General features: G+C 45.2%; 1 protein-coding gene across 1 annotated transcript in view; it reads left to right on the plus strand.

The window, feature by feature from the left end:
• Nucleotides 1–8,115: 8,115 nt before the first annotated feature.
• The window catches only part of DHCR24 (24-dehydrocholesterol reductase), a 34,253-nt gene continuing 26,776 nt past the window's right edge, over nucleotides 8,116–15,592 (plus strand). The window contains exons 1-2 of the mRNA XM_019957393.2: nucleotides 8,116–8,462; nucleotides 12,867–13,022. Of these exons, the coding sequence (XP_019812952.2) occupies nucleotides 8,232–8,462; nucleotides 12,867–13,022 (387 nt within the window). The 5' untranslated portion in view covers nucleotides 8,116–8,231. The remainder of the gene's footprint in view (nucleotides 8,463–12,866; nucleotides 13,023–15,592) is intronic.

Below are 15,592 nucleotides of genomic sequence, written 5' to 3' on the forward strand. Positions count from 1 at the left end.
CTAGCAGCTGCCAGGACCATCTGGCCTGAGGATCTTTCCCTCAAGATTCCTTGTAGCAGCACCAGCTGCCCCAGGACTTGGCAGTTGTAGAATGGAACCAACAAATTTTTATGAGTCAAGGAACTCGATTTCTTAGGGTAAGTCCACCCAATTCAGCAGTCGATTCATTTGTTTGTGGTTTTCTGTGCTCTTTTGTGTTATAAGTTAATAGACTTGATATTGTATGGTAAATCACTCTGGTATGCCCACCAGGAAGACATTCCTCTTCAATTTGGGCTTTTCCTTTATGGAACAAGCCAATTAGATTGGGATACCCTGTTGTAGAGGTGAATTGTTGATTGTACCTGAGTTAGAACCAGTTCACTGGGGAACTAGTTCTTGTGGAGGTAGGCAGCCTGATTGAAATGAGTTTATCTGTTTTGTAGGGTAAGTTTATTTACCCTTACAACTGAACTGGGAACTGATTTTGGAATCTGTGTCATTTTTGTTGGTATTTGCCTATGTGTTTTGTGTTATCAAACTTATAGAAATAGGAAGTACTCCATATATCCCGAAGGAGAGATCTTTGGGGCCTATATTAGATAAATGGGCAAAATATAGCCATGAGCCTAAGACTAAGAAAAACATGTGTACTATTGTATGTCGTAAATCCTGCAGTGAGCAGAGTGAGTTTGGACTCTGCAACACTTTGCAACTGTGGTTGTCAAACTTGAGGGTCAACATCACATGGAGGAGGGCTTGTGAAAGCACAGCCTGCCGGGCCCACTTCCAGAATTTTTGCATCTGTAAGGAGTTCCCAAGTGGGTGGTGCTACTGCTGGCCTGGGCCCACACTTGGCGAATTTCTGCTCCAGAAAGCAGTAGTTTCAAAATTCCAGGTCAACCTGGCTGGCCCATAACAATGCTTCCAGAAGATGTAGGAAAGTCAGAAAAATCATGAAATGCAGCAAGCAAGAGTTTTGCAATACCAAATGTGCTCAGTTTGAAGGACTGTCCCTTAGTCTGAAACTGTGATTTTCCTACTTTCTCTGACATTATAATTTCCTTCCTTTTGTGGAAAAATAATAACAGATGGTGGTTCTCTCATTAATTTGTTTCTGGGTCTCTTTCAGTTTAGTTCAGTTTAGTCACTCAGTCCTGTCCGGCTCTTTGTGACCCCATGGACTGCAGCATGCCAGGCTTCCCTGTCCATCACCAACTCCCAGAGCTTGCTCAAACTCATGTCCATCGAGTCAGTGATGCCATCCAACCCACCATCTCATCCTCTGTTGTCCCCTGCTCCTCCCGCCTTCAATCTTTCCCAGCATCAGGGTCTTTTCCAATGAGTCAGTTCTTCACAACAGGTGGCCAAAGTACTGGAGCTTCAGCTTCAGCATCAGTCCTTCCAACGAACATTCAGGACTGATTTTCTTTAGGACTGACTGGTTTGATCTCCGTGCTGTCTGAGGGACTCTCAAGAGTCTTCTCCAACACCACAAAATAACAAGTTGGCAGCCCTGGTCACGGTCTTCAGTTTTTAAAAACATCTTTTTGGTCTGTGTACTTCTAAAATCCAGGACATACTGCTCCTGTGCATATAAGAACTTAGACTGAGTTTCTCTAAGAGGTGCCATCCAACGTTAAGCTCAGGGGTCTTTTAAAAAGGCATTACACGCCTCCTTGCCTGGCTGAACAGCTTACTCAGAACATAATTGACCTTTTATTGATGCTTCAAGTGATTATTATGCAATCTATTCCTATAAAGAGCTGTCAAGCCCACAACCTTGCCCTCAGGAAGGCTGCTTAGCGAAGGACCGTTTAGCCCTCATTAAACCACCCACATTGTTTTTCTGTTGCATGTGAGCTGTCCTGCTCCCTCTGCAATTCACTCTCATGCCATCTCGCTGTTGCCTGTGCTTCCACCTATTGCCCACACAATGTCATGCCACCACACTTATGAAATCAGTGGTTTCACTTTACACATTAAATTGGTGACTGTGACTTTGGGACCATTTATCTCTGCCAAGGAATGAAGCCATAGGCCTAGAACACAGTCAAAGAGATTTACCCCTATCTTCTGGAAGATGATGACAGATAATATTCACTGGGAATTTACCACATATCAGGACTTATCTCGAGTGGTCAAGTGACTAGCCCAAGGTTAATATATGGAGGAGTCAGAACTATGGAAATGAGGTTGGTACTGTTAACTTCTACTCCAGGCTTCCCTGGTGGCTCAGACAGTAAAGAATCTGCCCACAATGTGGGAGACACAAATTTGATCCCTGGGTTGGAAAGATCCCCTGGAGAAAGGAATGGCTACCCACTCCAGTATTCTTGCCTGGAGAATTCCATGGATAGAGGAGCCTGGCAGTCCATGGGGTCACAAAGAGTCAGGCACAACTGAGCAACTAACACATCCACCTGCCTTTAGGGGTTTTTTCCAATGTTGAGTGACTGGAGATCTGAGCACTGAATAAATGAAGATTCATAGATGTTAGTTGTTGTAGTGATACTTAATTTGCTGATAGGTTTTAAGAGACATTCTAATTTTGTTGGGAGAAACGGAAATGATTCTGATTCAAGAATCAAGCTGGGGGACAGCTGACTTGGAGACAGTGGCTCTGTGTCTCCAACAGCTGACTTGGAGACACTGGCTCTGTGGCACTGGGAAACTAGGAGACAGCCCTGTTGTCCCCAGGAGCTCACAGTCCAGCTGCAAGAGAGGAAAGCAGGTCTGGGTATGGGACGGGAGAAGCAGGAAACTGCTTATTCTGTTAAAAACTTTTACTGTGCTTTGGCCTGTTGAACTATATGCTTGTGGTCTTTGTTTGAAATTGAACAAAGCCAGGACCCACACCAGTTGTGTGTGCCTGGTTCATGATAGTTTTCCTAGAAGGTCAAGTGCCCAGCACCTTATTTTCCTTGTCCAGCTCCCTTACCTCTCCAAACACTGACACATCAAGGGCACATCAAGGCCTAATTTACAGTATTGTTTTGAAAGTTATATTAAGATGATGGATGTCATGCCTGACCTGATTCAACAGTGCTCAATTCCTCTCCTTTTTCTCTTCTGTTCTGCCAGAAACATTTTCTCTCCTTTTTAAGTGTTCTGTGTAATTGGACCACTCATGAGGTTCACTCATGGATTCAGTCCTGGTCAGGGAGCTAAGAGTCTGCAAGCTGTGTGGCACAGCCAAAAAAGAGAAAACTTAGATGCAACGAAACCTGGAAATACTGTTGTTTATACAGGTTGCTTGTTAAAATAAAATTCTGAGTATATTACTCTGAAATTTTTAATAGTTTTTCTGGCTCCCAAGTGAAGTGCAGAGTCAGTACCATGGTCTGGCTCCTGCCTGCCTCCTCCACTCTTCTTTCCTTAAGCTCCAGCCACACAGGATTTCTTCCTATGTGTCCTCCCAGGCCCAAGGCCTTCCTTCCAAGAGGCTATATCCTCCATCTTGACCAGTCTCACCCCAAATTGTTGCCTGCGTTGTATCTGTTCACTTTTCAGGTTTGTCAGGGAAACTGTCCCCTTCTCCCCCAGACAAGATCTTGTTAAAATGAAGATTCTGTCAGTCCAGGGTGGAGTCTAAGGTTCTGCATTTCTACCAATCTCCCAGGTGATTCCAATGCGGTCAGTCCAACAACCACATTTTGAGTAGGAGGCTTTGGACCTCATGAAGTCCCTTGTTCCTTGAATGTGCAACTTGTGTACTGTGTTCAAAAACATGGATGATAACGAAATTCACTGGAACTTTGCCTGTCATGACAAAATAAAGATCCTTCAACAGAGGATTGATTAAATAAGTTAAGCCACACACACACACCTGTACACATACACACACACATACTTTGGAATATAAGGAAACCATTTTAAATGTCTATAGCTTATGGTTAATTTTTTATAAAGCAAATTGTAAAGCTCTCATTGAATTGACCTTCAGGGAATTATGTATGTATGTATATGTATATGGGGCCAGAGTTATATCTAGGAAGATGTTTATGAATATGGGAACTTTAGTTGTCTTTTGATGATAAGCCATTTGAGGGAAGTACAAGATTCAATCCACTGGGAATCAGATAGTTCTATAGTATATATTTAATGAAAGAAATCCACATATAAGTAGACTCACACAGTTCAAACCCATGTTGTTCAAGGGTCATCTGTATATACACACATACATATAAAATACAACTCTTCATGTGCTTTCATAGAACCCTATAATTCCTTACCATAGTACTTAACACACTGTTTCACAATTGCCTATTCATCTGTCCAGGTCCTTCACAATGATCTGTCAGGGCAATGGCTGTATCTAGTTCGCTACAGTATCCCCAGTACATTGCACAATTATTGCATGTCAACAATTACTGAATATATGGTTAATATCCATCTAAGAATGATCCCCCTTTTTCCCCCAGGATGTTGCTGTATCTGATGGATCTCCTGGAACCGTGATCACTCTGGCCATTATCTGGGAAGCTAACCCAGGAAAGACAGAGTAAGCAGAACAGGAAGAATAATGTCTTTCAAGCTGTCATTGAGCCAATGACTTAACCAACTCTGGGTCAATCTACACTAGGACTTTTGGCTATATGAGAAAATAAACACCCTTGTTGTTGCTGGTGTTTGAGTTAGAAAGCATGACCAGTGAGAAACTGAGTAAATCAAAGAATGAATGACTCTGACCACTAGCATAAGAAAGCCAGCTCCCCTAGAATGGAGTTAAAGTCTTGTCCTGGAGACTTCAAAAACTGCTTACTGTTCTTAAGACACTCAAGGTGATAAAACAAGCAAAGTCTTGATAATCTAGATGCGAGATTACAGTTTTCTTATTTCTTATTATAGTTTTCTAGATAAACTGGACTTTTAGGCAAAAACTGCACTTTGCAAGGAAAAACAATCTCACTAGGGCTTCATTTAAAACCAAAGATAAATATTCTTAGAGACATTTCAGAGTCAATACATATTTAATCCAATCTCCTAAATGTTAGCACATGTAAGCATAACTTGGAGACTTTTTTTAAAAGCTGACTCTTGGGCCTCACCTAGGGAGATTTTGATTCAGTGGGGTGTGGTGGGATTCAGGAATCTGCATTTTAGCCAGTAATCTGATGTGGATTGTCTCAGAATACATTTCAAGAAACTCTATTCTAAAGCTTCCACTTTGTATATCTAGATCCTAACCATAAGAAATGATGTTTCACATAATAATCAAGGGAGCAGATTCAAGTGATGGAAAGATCCACAAGATGGGAGCCATATCTGGACTTCTCTATTCACTAGACTAAGACACTGATCAGGCAAGTCTCTTAAGATCTCTATGTCTAAATGTCCCCATTTATTAAAAACTCAGATTAACAGTTCTCTGCATTGCCAGTCCTCAGACTGGTTATAAAGACCAGAATGATCTCAGTAGCTGTTCTGTAAAAATATAATAAAATGCTCTTTGTTAGAACTCTGGTGTTTACTGACCTCCTTAATAAGTAAAATTATTTGTGTTGTTTAGGGTCTATTCATTCACATTTTAAAAAGAGTGTTACATGGCCAAACTGTAAAAGGGATTTTGCTTAATTCCCGGTTAACCTGAGTACTTGTTAACCAGAACATCCTATTCCTAAGCATTATAACTAGGTTTCCATGAAAATAATACACATTTATTAACAACAATTTGTGAGTAGACTCCTTATCAAAGAGAGCTTCCTTGATTTGGGCAAAAATTAATGGGCCCAACAACTCACAGAACTGGAGAAATCGTATATCTGATAAAGGATAATATCTAAAGTACATAGAGAACTCCTAAAACTCAACAACAACAACAAAAAACCCATTCAAAATAGGCAAAGGATTTCATAGACATTTCTCTAAAGAAGACATAGGGATAGCCAAAAAGCACATGAAAAAAACATTTAACATCATTAATCAATAGGGAAATGCAAATCAAAATCACAATGAGATACTACCTCACAAACATTAGGATGACTACTGTCAAAAAAAAAAAAATAGAAAGCAACAAATATTGGGACAGCAACAGTGGAGCAATACGGCAGCTGAAAAATTAAACACACAATTACCATACGATCCAGCAATTCCACTTCTGGATACATGCCAGAAGAATTAAAAGCAAGGTTTTCAGAAAGATATTTGCACATCCATGTTTATAGCAAAATTATTCACAAGAGTTAAAACATAGAAGCAACCCAAGTGTCCATGAATGGATAAACAGATAAGCAAACTGTGGTACCTTAAAAAATGGAATATTATTCAGTCTTAAAAAGGAAAATAATCAAAGTCAAAATTAATAACGAGGTATTTTGCATTCTCTTTTTTGTACTGTCTTTGAAATCCAGTTCGTGTTTTACACTGAAAATGTCTCAGTCTGGACCAGCCGCATACCAGTAGCTGGTAGCTCTTGTGTTAAGACTGTACAGGTCTAGATGATTCATTTTTGAAACCCAGTGCAAACACCCTCTCACTATTTGATTTTGATCTTTGAATGTTCAAGCCTCTATCTACATTCTTCACTCATTCATTGGTCAGCAAACACTGGGATGTCCACTGTGCACCAAGTATTATGCTAGAAAGTGGAAATACAGTCTGTGATGGTGAGAGACACCCAGAGATGGCTATGAAATAATATAAAAGAATTGTAACATAGAATATTGTTGTTACTGAGTCTCTTAAGTCAGAATACAACTCTTTTGCAACCCCATGAACTGTAGCTCACCAGGCTCCTCTGTTCACAGGATTTCCCAGGTAAGAATACTGGAGTGGATTGCCATTTCCTCCTCCAGGAGAATCTTCCCCACCCAGGGATCAAATCCATGTCTCCTGCATTGGCAGGTGTTCTTTACCACTGAACCAACCAGGGAAGCCCCATGACACAGAATAGACGCACTCTATTTTATGGGCACCTGAAAGGGGAAGGACATGTAGTTTTAGAGGTGGCCCTGAGCTGACTTCAAGGACCTGTAATGTTAGCTACGAATAGAATGGCAAAGGGCATGCCAGAGGTGTCAGCTTGATCAAAGGCCTGAAATGAGGGATGGGGGTCCCCGGCAACCGCTAAAGAGTGCCTGTTAGGGCAAAGGTGAAAAAGGAAAGTGGGGAGGTAAGCAGAGCCAGTGAAAGGCCTAGTGAGTCATGCTAGGCTTCTGAAATTAAAAAAAAAAACTACACTTCCTAAAATTTCAGAAATAATTGTCTCTCTGCAGCATCCTGTGGAATGCAAATGATACTGGATTTAAGCTTTTGCTGGTAACAGTCGTGCTCCTCTGGATTAGCTCCTCCAAGAGGGCAGGGCCATCTGCTATGCTCACCACCCTGCCCCAGTGTCTGCAACACTGCCTGGTAGAGAGGGCGCTAGAAGTTTACAGAGCCGGTTCCTTCCTTTAGTCCTTTCCTCAAGTCTTCCCCTTCCGCTCAGTCCAGCGGGAGAGGGGGAAGGGCGCCAGCCCTAGCCTGCGCTTCGAAAGTCCTCCAGAGGCAGGCCTCATCCTTCTAGGATGTTTCCTCGTCCATAAAATGGGTTCATAACTACCCGCCGCGCCGAACTGTTGCGTAACTCGAATTAGAGAAAGCGCCTGGAAAAATGAAAAGGTGCGCTTCTTGGCCTTGAGGGTAGACTGACTTGACCCGTGGACTTCAAGGCCAGTTTTCCACCCTCCCTGGCCCAGATGGGCATCCTCGGCCAAAGTGCAGGGTGATCGATCCCAGAGCGTGGGACGCCCAGAACCGACACCCTGGGAGGTAACCCTACGCATGACTGCTTAACGCGGCTCTCGAAGAGGCGCCACCTAAGGAGGAGGGGTGGAGGTTGCAACCGCTCCCCTCGGTGTTGGGGCTACTCCTCAGTTTCCAGGGCCTGGACATCCGAATCCCGCAGCCCGCTCCCCGAAGACCCCCGCAGACCAGAGCGCAGCAGACCCCTCCAGCACGCTGGTCCCCGACCACCCCCTCCCAGCGTGTCCGAGAGGAGAAGAGGGTGGAGCGGACAGGCTCCCGCAGCCAATAAAATCAGCGGGTTCCTGGTCCGATCCCCGGCGCGGCTCGCCATTGGTCGCCACCAGGGTCTCGGCCCACCGAACCTTTGCGACCCGAGCCAATCGCTAGACGGCGAGGGGTCCTTAGGCTCGCGGGGAGCCGGAGGCGGGCGGCTGCGAGTGCAAGCAGGCGAGGAGCCGGTGGCGGTGACAAGCGGCGCGAGCCCGCAAACCGCCTCCCGCGTGCGGCGTGCCACCGGCTCCACCATGGAGCCCGCTGTGTCGCTGGCCGTGTGCGCGCTGCTCTTCCTGCTCTGGGTTCGGGTGAAGGGGCTGGAGTTCGTTCTCATCCACCAGCGCTGGGTGTTTGTGTGCCTCTTCCTCCTACCTCTCTCGCTCATCTTCGACATCTACTACTACGTGCGCGCCTGGGTGGTGTTCAAGCTCAGCAGCGCACCGCGGCTGCACGAACAGCGCGTGCGGGACATCCAGAAACAGGTGAGCGGCGCCGGGTGGGGCGGGAGCCAGGCGCAAAGTGGTGCGCGGCGCGGAGCAAGGGCTTCCTTGAAGAGGTGGCATTTGAGCGAGATTTGAACTCAACAGAAATGTGATGGGGGCGGGGGTGCTTCCTGAGAGGGAACGGAGTAAGCAAAGGCGTTGAATAGAACATTGCTCCGACATTTATGGAGTGCCTACTGTGTGCAGAGTACGTGCGGGTTATCTGACGAGATGTAAAGAATCGTACTTAGGTAGCTCTCACCAGGCCCAGATGGTTTCAGAGGAGGAGCCGGGCTTCAAGGAAGTGCACTTGGCGCTGGTGACTGGGAAGTAGCGGGAATGATCCGGGGAACGTGTGAGCATATAAGGGGAGGGGCTGAAGGTCCGAAAGTCAGTTTGAAGCTAGGTTGCGGGCGGGGGCTTCAGTTTGGAGTTTACTCTGTAGCAAGGAGCTTTTCACGCGCTTAGATTAGAGGACTAAAGTGACTAAAGAAGGTAGCACCACACCAGGGTGGGGAGCCTCGCAGACCCTGCGCCAGGCGCTCACTCAAGAAGGCAGTGTCCTTCCCTATGTCAGCGCTCACAGAACCCGTACGCCTGCTGCAGCTCACAGCCGAGCCTTTTCCTTCTGTGCCATCGCCAGAATGGACATCAGGCATGAACATCAGGCCTGGGCAGTTTCTTGGCGCCCTCTGCCCCTCCGTATGTTCCTTTCTTACTGGCCTCGGGTTGCACAGAGCTTCTGTTTCCTGCAGCCACCCTCACCACAGGTGTTGCAGCCTCCATGTTCTGTTTGCTGCTGGCTGAGTGCTGCCGATAAGAGCGTGAAGACGAATGCGGAGAGCCACCGATGGGAGGGATAGACCTTGGACCCCGTGGGAGCAGGTAGCATCTGGAAGCCCTTTACTCAGGCTGCCATGGATTGTGCTAGTCACAGTCACAGCTCCAGAGCCCTCCCGACTTTCGGTCCTGTTTCCTAGTTCTTTCTATGTGCTCAGATTCTCAATTTCCCTGCTTATCTTCCCTATCAGAGTGTGAGCTCCATGAAGGCAGACTGCTGACTCCTCTCTGTCCAATGAGTTCTGGCCCAAAGCAGCGCAGTGAGCACTTCTGAACCTAAGCTAAACCAAAGGGCTTCCTCAGTGGCTCAGTGGTAGAAAATCTTCCTGCAATGCAGAATCCCTGGGTCAGGAAGGTCCCCTGGAGAAGGAAATGGCAACCCACTCCAGTATTTTTTTCCTAGGGAATCCCATGGACAGAGGAGCCTGGCAGGCTACAACAGTCAGTCCCTGGAGTCACAGAGTTGGACACGACTGAGCGACTAAACAGCAACATTAGGGACAGGAAGACAAGGGGTCTTGCCAGACCAACCCACTGCTGTGGCCCTACCCTGTGCCACACTCTGTGCCACTGATGTTCATTATTTTTCATCCTCACCGCATTGCTGATAGGTCTTTGTGGGGGTTTTTTGCATTTATTACTTTTTTGGTGGCACTTCTTCCTGGACTATAAGTTTTTGTTTCTTCAGTTTCTTCTGGGGTATCCTCTTCTTTCATGCAACATCCTCTTCTGGTTGAAGAACGATCTGCTCTTTATCAGTAAGGATCATCCCAGTATGGCAGAGAGAGTTCACGTACAGGTTGATCCGACCAAGAGCTCTGTAAGTCCTGAGCTGCGTCTTGAGGCTCAATGACCAGAAAAGCTACATCTAAGCCCTTAAATTCACCATTACTCTCTGCACTTTTGAGCATGTGCAGTAAGGATTCAGCACTCTTTTTTGGGCCACCAATCCTGCATCCAGCCCCACTGTTTGGCCTGGGCCCACCTACAAGCTCCACCATTGTAACGGCGGAATGGCACACATTGCTTCTGTAGAGTGACATCCTTGGTGGCTTTTCGGATATGTATACTCTTAATGGCCTGGGCAGTTTCACGGGTGTTCTTAAAGTGAACACGAAGGTTCAAACCTCTTGAGTTGCATAATTTTGTGGAGTTTTCTGGGTCAAGTAAATAGTAAACCATTTTCAGAGGTCACCTCTGGCCACTTACCAGAAAAGGACCACCCTGGGAGATCTTGCACCTGTTCTACAGATGTGCCTAAGATGGTATAGCTAGTAAATGGGTCTGGAAGCCAGGTCAGCGCAATCTCTGAACCTGAACTCTGACGTTGCTTCTTTCCCAGTCCTTTCCATTCTACCCTGGAGGTCTGGTTCTGTTGCCTCACTCCTGGAAAGTGATGATAGCTACCTGACCAGTTGCCCATTTCCTGGGCCCTGCCCACCTTTCTCTGGCTTGCCCTGCCATAAGGGCATGGTGCCACAGGATTACCTCCCTGCCCAAAATCTTGGTTGGCTCCCATCAGAATCCATCCCAACCAGTGTTTCCAGCTTGGAACAACAGGAGTTCCAGTCCCGTCCTCCACCCCCAGTTCCCATTCCTGGCTGCATGCAGCTCTCCCAATGCATCCTGCCCACCTCCAGGTTTGTATTAAGTCCTGGAACTGCAGAGTTGGGCAGGGGCAAAGTCTGCTTGGTCACACACCCTACTCATAGGAATCCCTTCCTCAGTTACACCCCTCTGTGCAAAACCTCTGCTTCACATGGGACTCTGGCCTCTCTGATCGCAGAACAGTTCTTCCCCATGTTGAGCTTCCCCATGTTGCCTGATGAGTTTCAGTGCAGCCTATTCTAGGACTCTCGATTGCAAGTGACAGAAACTCAGCTCCAACTGGCTTGAGCAAAAGGGGACTTTATTGACCCAGGTCTTGAAAAGTCCCGAAGTAGGACTTGCCGGGGAATCCAATGGTTAAGCCTCTGCTCTTACTCTGAGTTTTTAATGCAGGAGGCACGAGTTCGACCCCTGGTCTGGGAACTAAGATTCCCACCTGCCACAGGGTCTGGCCAAAAAAAGAGAGAAAAGTCCAGGAAAAAAAGCGGCTCAGACCTCACTGGATCCAGCATCAGTCTCTGTCTTTCCACCCAGCTGTCATTCTTGGCTCTGCTTTGTTCTGAGTTGACTTCATTCTCAGGGAGGCTGTCTCCCTGCAGGGGCCCCAGCAGTGTCTGGCTTATATCCAGCCAGCCTAGCAACTCCTGTAAAGTGAGAGGCCCTCTTCTGGAATTGGTCTTCATTGGCTTAACTTGGATCATAGGCCTGTCCCTGAACTGGTCACTGTGGCCAGGGGAATGGAGTCAGACCTCAGTCACATGCCCATCTCTGGCGGCAATCAGCATCACCCGGACCAAAGAAAGATGGGACTGTTAGAAGCAGATGAAGAGGACATGGATGGTCGCAGGTCACAGCAGCAGATGTCCACCTCCCTGCCATTTTCCATCAGCAAGAAGGGTTTGCTTCCTCCCATGTTCCTCCTGAGCCGTTTGTTCTGTGTGTTTTGTGCTCGGGTCTCTTATAGCAGAGCTTTAGCAGAAGTTCTTCCTTCCATGTCTGATGGTGAGTCTGGCCTCCTTTGCTGGTTCCCTCCTGCTCAGAGTGATACACGAGTTAATACGCACAGATGCTTAGAACAGGGCTTGGCACATCATCAGCTTCAGTAAGTGTTAGCTGTTACTCTGTTGCCAATTAATATAAGCCCGTTTATCCTTCCAGGCCTGAAGTTGGGTAGTCCTGAGTTTGTGATGGACAGGGAGGCCTGGCGTGCTGCAATTCATGGGGTCGCAAAGAGTCGGATACGACTGAGCGACTGATCTGATCTGATCTGATGGTGAATCTGGGCTTTGCCCTTCAGCAGTTGCATAATGTTGGGCAAGTTATTTTGCCTCTCATTTTCTTCATCTGCAAAAGGAGGCAGATCATCCCAAACACCTGGGTTGTTGTGAGAATTAAATGAAACAAGACACAACAGGTGCCTGGCGCAGGGGGCGCAGCTAGTAGATACTGGGTTGAACAAAAAATTTGCTGGGTACGTGAAAGCCTGAACGAACTTTGCAGCCAACCCAATAGTTACCATTTGTGTGCTGCTGCTGCTGCTAAGTCGCTTCAGTTGTGTCCGACTCTGTGCGACCCCGTAGACGGCAGCCCACTAGGCTCCTCTGTCCCTGTGTGGTTGTTATTATTTCCAATATAACACCTGCCCTGAACTTTGCAGTTAGAATAAATGTTTTCAAAGCACTTTGATCCTGCTTTCCAGCTCTTTCTTCATTTTGCTTTGTGGTGTAGCAACACTTTGACTTTTCTGTCGGCCTCACTAGCCAAGGAGAGTCCAGAGGGTAAGGCCAGTGGGCCTTTCATCATCCCACTCCCCCAGGTGTCTGGAAGGATTCAGGCCTCTGTAAATGGTTGCTGACAAGTGAAGGCACTGTTCCCCGCCCCTTCTGCTGAAGGCAGGGCTATAAGCTGCCAGAGGATCCCTGCGGGTGCCAGCTCAGCCTCTGCTCGTGTCTGCAGGTTCGGGAATGGAAGGAGCAGGGCAGCAAGACCTTCATGTGCACGGGGCGGCCTGGCTGGCTCACTGTTTCACTGCGGGTTGGGAAGTACAAGAAGACACACAAAAACATCATGATCAACCTGATGGACATTCTGGAGGTGGACACCAAGAAACAGGTGAGAGAAGTGGCATGGTTCTCTGGCTCTGGGAGTGGGTGGGGCACTGCCCCTGGTGCAGATGACTCACAGGGAGATAATTTTAACCAAAGGCATCCCAGAGTGAACAGGACCAAGGCCCTCGGTCATCATAGAAGGCTCTGCCCACCATTGTCATCCTGCAGAGCCTCACAGCTTTGGAAGAGATTGGTCACAGCTTTGGAAGAGATTGGTCATAGCCCCATCTCACAGGCGGGCAGACTGAGAGCTCAGGGTGATTCTTTGTTTATCTGCCACTCCACAGAAGACAGGGATGGGGAAATCATGGGCAAGAATGAACCTGTTTACCTCTTCCCAGTAAGGAAGTGTGCTGGTGAAAATGGGACTGTGGAGGTAGCTCAGAGGATAGGCCTCATTCCAAGCTTTCTGGGGACCCACTTGTTAATAGCCCTAAATGTGTGCATCCTCTTTGGTCTATCTAGTATTTCTACTACTTGAAACCGGGCTCTCAGAAAAGGGAAATAAAGACAACAGAGAAAGAGAGGGATATTATATTACAACTTTATTTTTAATCAAAGACAATATGATATTCAATAGTAGGGAGTTGTTATATATGGTATATCCACATGATAGCATTTTGTTGTGACGCCTTATCCAAGTTACTTAATTTCCCTGTGCCTTTTCCTCCCCCTTAACAGCTTTATTGGCATATACTTGACATATAATAAACTGTACATAGAGTTTTTATACATAGAACATGTACCATGTACCCTCTCTTCTTTTGTATGGCTTCTTTCACTCAGCATAATTATTCTGAGATTCATCCATGTATTAGAAGTACACTGTTTTATTGCTGTGTGGTATTCCAATCACAGCTTGTTTATCCTTTCACTTATTGATGGACATTTGGGTTGTTTCCAGTTTGGGTCTATTACAAGTAAAAGGGTGAGGAACATTTGGATATAGTCCAAACTGTTGTGTGGACATTTGCCCTTTTTTGAGGTAAATACCCGGCAGTGGAGCCCCTGGGTCATATGGTAGGTGTATGTTTAACTTTCGAAGAAACTGCCAAATTATTTTCTAAAGTAGTTGTAACATGTACATCTCCACAAGTGTTCTAGTTGCTCCATATCATTGTAAACTTGGTATAGTTAATTTTAGCCATTCAATTGTTGTAGGTATCTCAGTGTGATTTTTAACTGTTAATGACTAATGAATGATGTTGGGCATCTCTTCATGTGCATATTTGCTGTTTTTATGCCTGTGGTGAAGTACTTGTTCAAGTCTTTTGCTAAAAATTTTTAATTGGGTTGTTTGTTTTCTCGCTGTGTATTCTAGAAACAAGACCTTCATCAGATATGCGGTTTGCATATATTTTCCCCTGGTGTTTTTGGCTTGTCTTTTGAAAACCAGAAGTTGTTTTAATTTTGACGAAGTCCAGTTTAGTAATTGCTTTTATAGATTGTGCTTTTAATGTTTTACTTAAAAAATCTTGCCCTACTCCATGTCTTAAAGGTTTTCTCTTCTGTTTTCTTCCAGAAGTATTATACTTTTAGGGTTTACACTTAAAACTATGATTCATTTTGAGTTTGCATTTGATATGAGATATGGGTCCAGAATTTTTTTTTGCATGTGGATTTCCAATTGTTCCAGCTTCTTTTGTTGAAAAGACAATCCTTTCTCCACTAAATTGCATTTGCACCTTTGCTGAAATCAGTTGTCCGTATTTTCAGGTCTTTTTCTGGACTCTGCTGTTCTGTTGATCTGTTTGCCTGTCTGTATGCCAAGAACACATTGTCTTGAATACTATAGCTTTATATTAGTAAGTCCAAAATAATGAGTTGGGAATTTTTCCTTCCTTTTCACTTTTCCAGAGGAGTTTGTATAGAATTGGTTTTGTTTGTTTAAAAGTCAGTGGAATTAACCAGGGAAGCCCTCTGAACCTGGAGTTCTCTTTGCAAGCAAGTTTTTAACTACAAATTAAGTTTTTTAAAAATAAATATAGGGCTCTTCAATTTATTTGTTTCTTCTTGGTGAGCTTTGGCAGTTTGTGTCTCTGAAGGCATTTGTCTATTTCATTGAGTTGTATAGTTGATTGACGTAAGGTTATTCGTAATATCCCCTTACTGCCTTGTGGACATGTATAGAATCTGTGGTGATGTCGTGTCTTTCATTTCTGATACTGATCATTTGTGTCTGCTCCCTTTTCTTCCTTAGCAATCTGACTAGAAGTTAATCAATTTTACTGATCTTCTCAAAGAACCAGCTTTTGGTTTCATTGATTTTTCTCTCTCTCTTTTTTTTGGTTTTCTATTTCATTGACTTCCACTTTGATCTTTGCTAATTTCTTATGCTGACTTTGGGTTTAATTTTACTCTTCTTTGTCTAGTTTTTTAAGGTAACAGCTGAGGTCATTGACTTAGACATTTCTTTATTTCTATTATGGATGTTTAGTGCTATAAATTTCCCCCTAAGCACTGTTTTAGAGCTGTCCCCAAATCGGATATCTTACCTTTTCATTTTCATTCAATTCAAATTACTTTCTAGTTTCGTTTTTGATATCTGCTTTGACCCAGAGGTTTTTTAGAAGC

Source organism: Bos indicus, chromosome 3 (assembly GCF_029378745.1).
Source record: "Bos indicus isolate NIAB-ARS_2022 breed Sahiwal x Tharparkar chromosome 3, NIAB-ARS_B.indTharparkar_mat_pri_1.0, whole genome shotgun sequence".
Taxonomy (NCBI): domain Eukaryota; kingdom Metazoa; phylum Chordata; class Mammalia; order Artiodactyla; family Bovidae; genus Bos; species Bos indicus.